The 2006-nt window shown below is 25.3% G+C and overlaps 1 protein-coding gene across 1 annotated transcript in view; it reads left to right on the top strand.

The window, feature by feature from the left end:
- Positions 1 to 2006, top strand: part of LOC108688449 (dynein heavy chain 1, axonemal-like) — a 106064-nt gene that overhangs the window by 98655 nt on the left and 5403 nt on the right. Inside the window, exons 50-51 of the mRNA XM_018194716.1 lie at positions 462 to 616; positions 1023 to 1389. Of these exons, the coding sequence (XP_018050205.1) occupies positions 462 to 616; positions 1023 to 1389 (522 nt within the window). The remainder of the gene's footprint in view (positions 1 to 461; positions 617 to 1022; positions 1390 to 2006) is intronic.

The following is a 2006-nucleotide window of genomic DNA, read 5'->3' as shown; positions in this document are numbered from 1 at the left end:
ATAATATATTAATAAATAATACATTAATAAATGAATATACTGCAATTATTTATACAAAAAAAAACTTATAAATAATCTTTAAAATTAATATTCTATTTGCAAAATGTATTTAGTAATACTTAAACGTTTAATTAAATATAAGATATATGTAAAATAGTATACATTTATTTTAAGTCTATTTAAATTAAGAGGCTTTAAAAGTATAATATGTATTTTGATCGTTTCCTTCTATAAATAAAAAAATTTGCTGTGAATACGAAGTTTGCTGAATAGAAAAAAATTAGAAATTAAATTTTTGATCACTTTTGTGCAAGTTCCATAATACATTTTAATATAATTCATGTGTTTAAGAAACATATATAAAAGGATATATAAAAACATATATTATTTCTGTTACTATATATAATATCGATCTGTTAATATATATAATATCGATATATCCAAGCTTCTCCTCTTTATAGAAGTTACCAAATCCTGCATCAGAATGGATTACCGCACAATGTTGGCAAGAAATTCAAGCTTTAGAACAACTTCCAAAGTTCGACAAATTTATCACATCTTTCCAACTGTCGTTACCTCAATTTAAAAACATATTCGATACTCAGGAAGCACATTTGTAAGTAGATTAATGTTAAAGCTTTATGTTAAAGCTTATATCCACTAAAATAATTATAACCATAATATTAAATTAATCAGCAAATTGCAGTTACGTAAATTTCAATAGAAGAGAGGAACCAGATTAAATTAAGTTAATGTAAAATAATTTATTCTGGTAACAAAATATTTTGCTGTATCGTACTAATTAATAAGTCTCATTTTTAATCACAAAAATATTTTTTAATATAAATTTTTAGAAAATAATTTATATTTTATTAAATATTAAATAGTTTTAAGATCTCTCTCTCTCTCTCTCTCTCTCTCTCTCTCTCTCTCTCTTTCTCTCTCTCTCTATCTCTTCTTTTCCATTTTTATAACAATTAAAAATCTTGCGCGCGCTAATAATAGAATTTTATTCAATTTAGAGTACCATTTCCTCAACCATGGGAGACAAAACTCGACGATTTTGAGAAGTTACTGGTACTCAAATGCTTACGGCCCGACAAGATTATCAATGCTATACAAATTTATTTGATAAAATATCTGGGACAACAATTTGTTGAACCTCAAACTACAGAATTGTTAACAATTTACGAGGAATCATCCAACACCACGCCAATTGTCTTTATTTTATCGCCTGGTACTGATCCGGCCGCAGAGTTATATAAGTTCGCCGAAAAATTAAAAATGGATAGAAAATTGTATTCTATATCTCTTGGTCAAAGTCAAAAATTCAAGGCACAAGCTATGCTGAAAGAATCAGCAGAAATGGGCACTTGGCTCTTTTTTCAAGTTAGAAACTATTTCTTTTACTTAATTTTTTTATAGATAGATAAATTTAATCTATGTTTAAAGTTTAAAGATGTAAATTAATCTATAATTATCTATTACTTTGATATCATAATAATGTAAGTGTTTATTATCTTTTGATAACTAATAATAATAATTTAAATTCACAAATCTTCTATAGGAGAATGTCTTTTCTTTATATTATATTAATACTTACAAAAACGTTAAAACCATTTTTTAATTATTTATTTAGAAAAAATAAGAAAATATATATTTACATAACAATTCCAGAATTAAACACAAGGTTATAATTTTTTATACAAGAGAAAAATGTCCCTTTTATCTTTATTAAGGGTACCTATACCTTGACCAAAAAAGCAATCATCTCATTTCGAATAATGTACAAAGCAAAAAAATCATAAAAATGATTTATTACGCTGTGTAGAGGTGCCCTTAATAGCGTAGCAATAAAGAAAAAGGAAGGGAGCGAGATCTATATATTTGCTGAGATAGCTGACCTCATTGTTATGTATTACAATACAGGTGAAATAAATGTCACAATTTGAGACAACGTTACTTGAATATATAAAGCAGTCGAAATTTATATATATATATATATA

Source organism: Atta colombica, unplaced genomic scaffold (assembly GCF_001594045.1).
Source record: "Atta colombica isolate Treedump-2 unplaced genomic scaffold, Acol1.0 scaffold105, whole genome shotgun sequence".
In the NCBI taxonomy this organism is placed as follows: Eukaryota; Metazoa; Arthropoda; class Insecta; order Hymenoptera; family Formicidae; genus Atta; species Atta colombica.
Note: the sequence above shows the minus strand (reverse complement) of the source record. Positions and strands in the feature narration are given on the sequence as shown.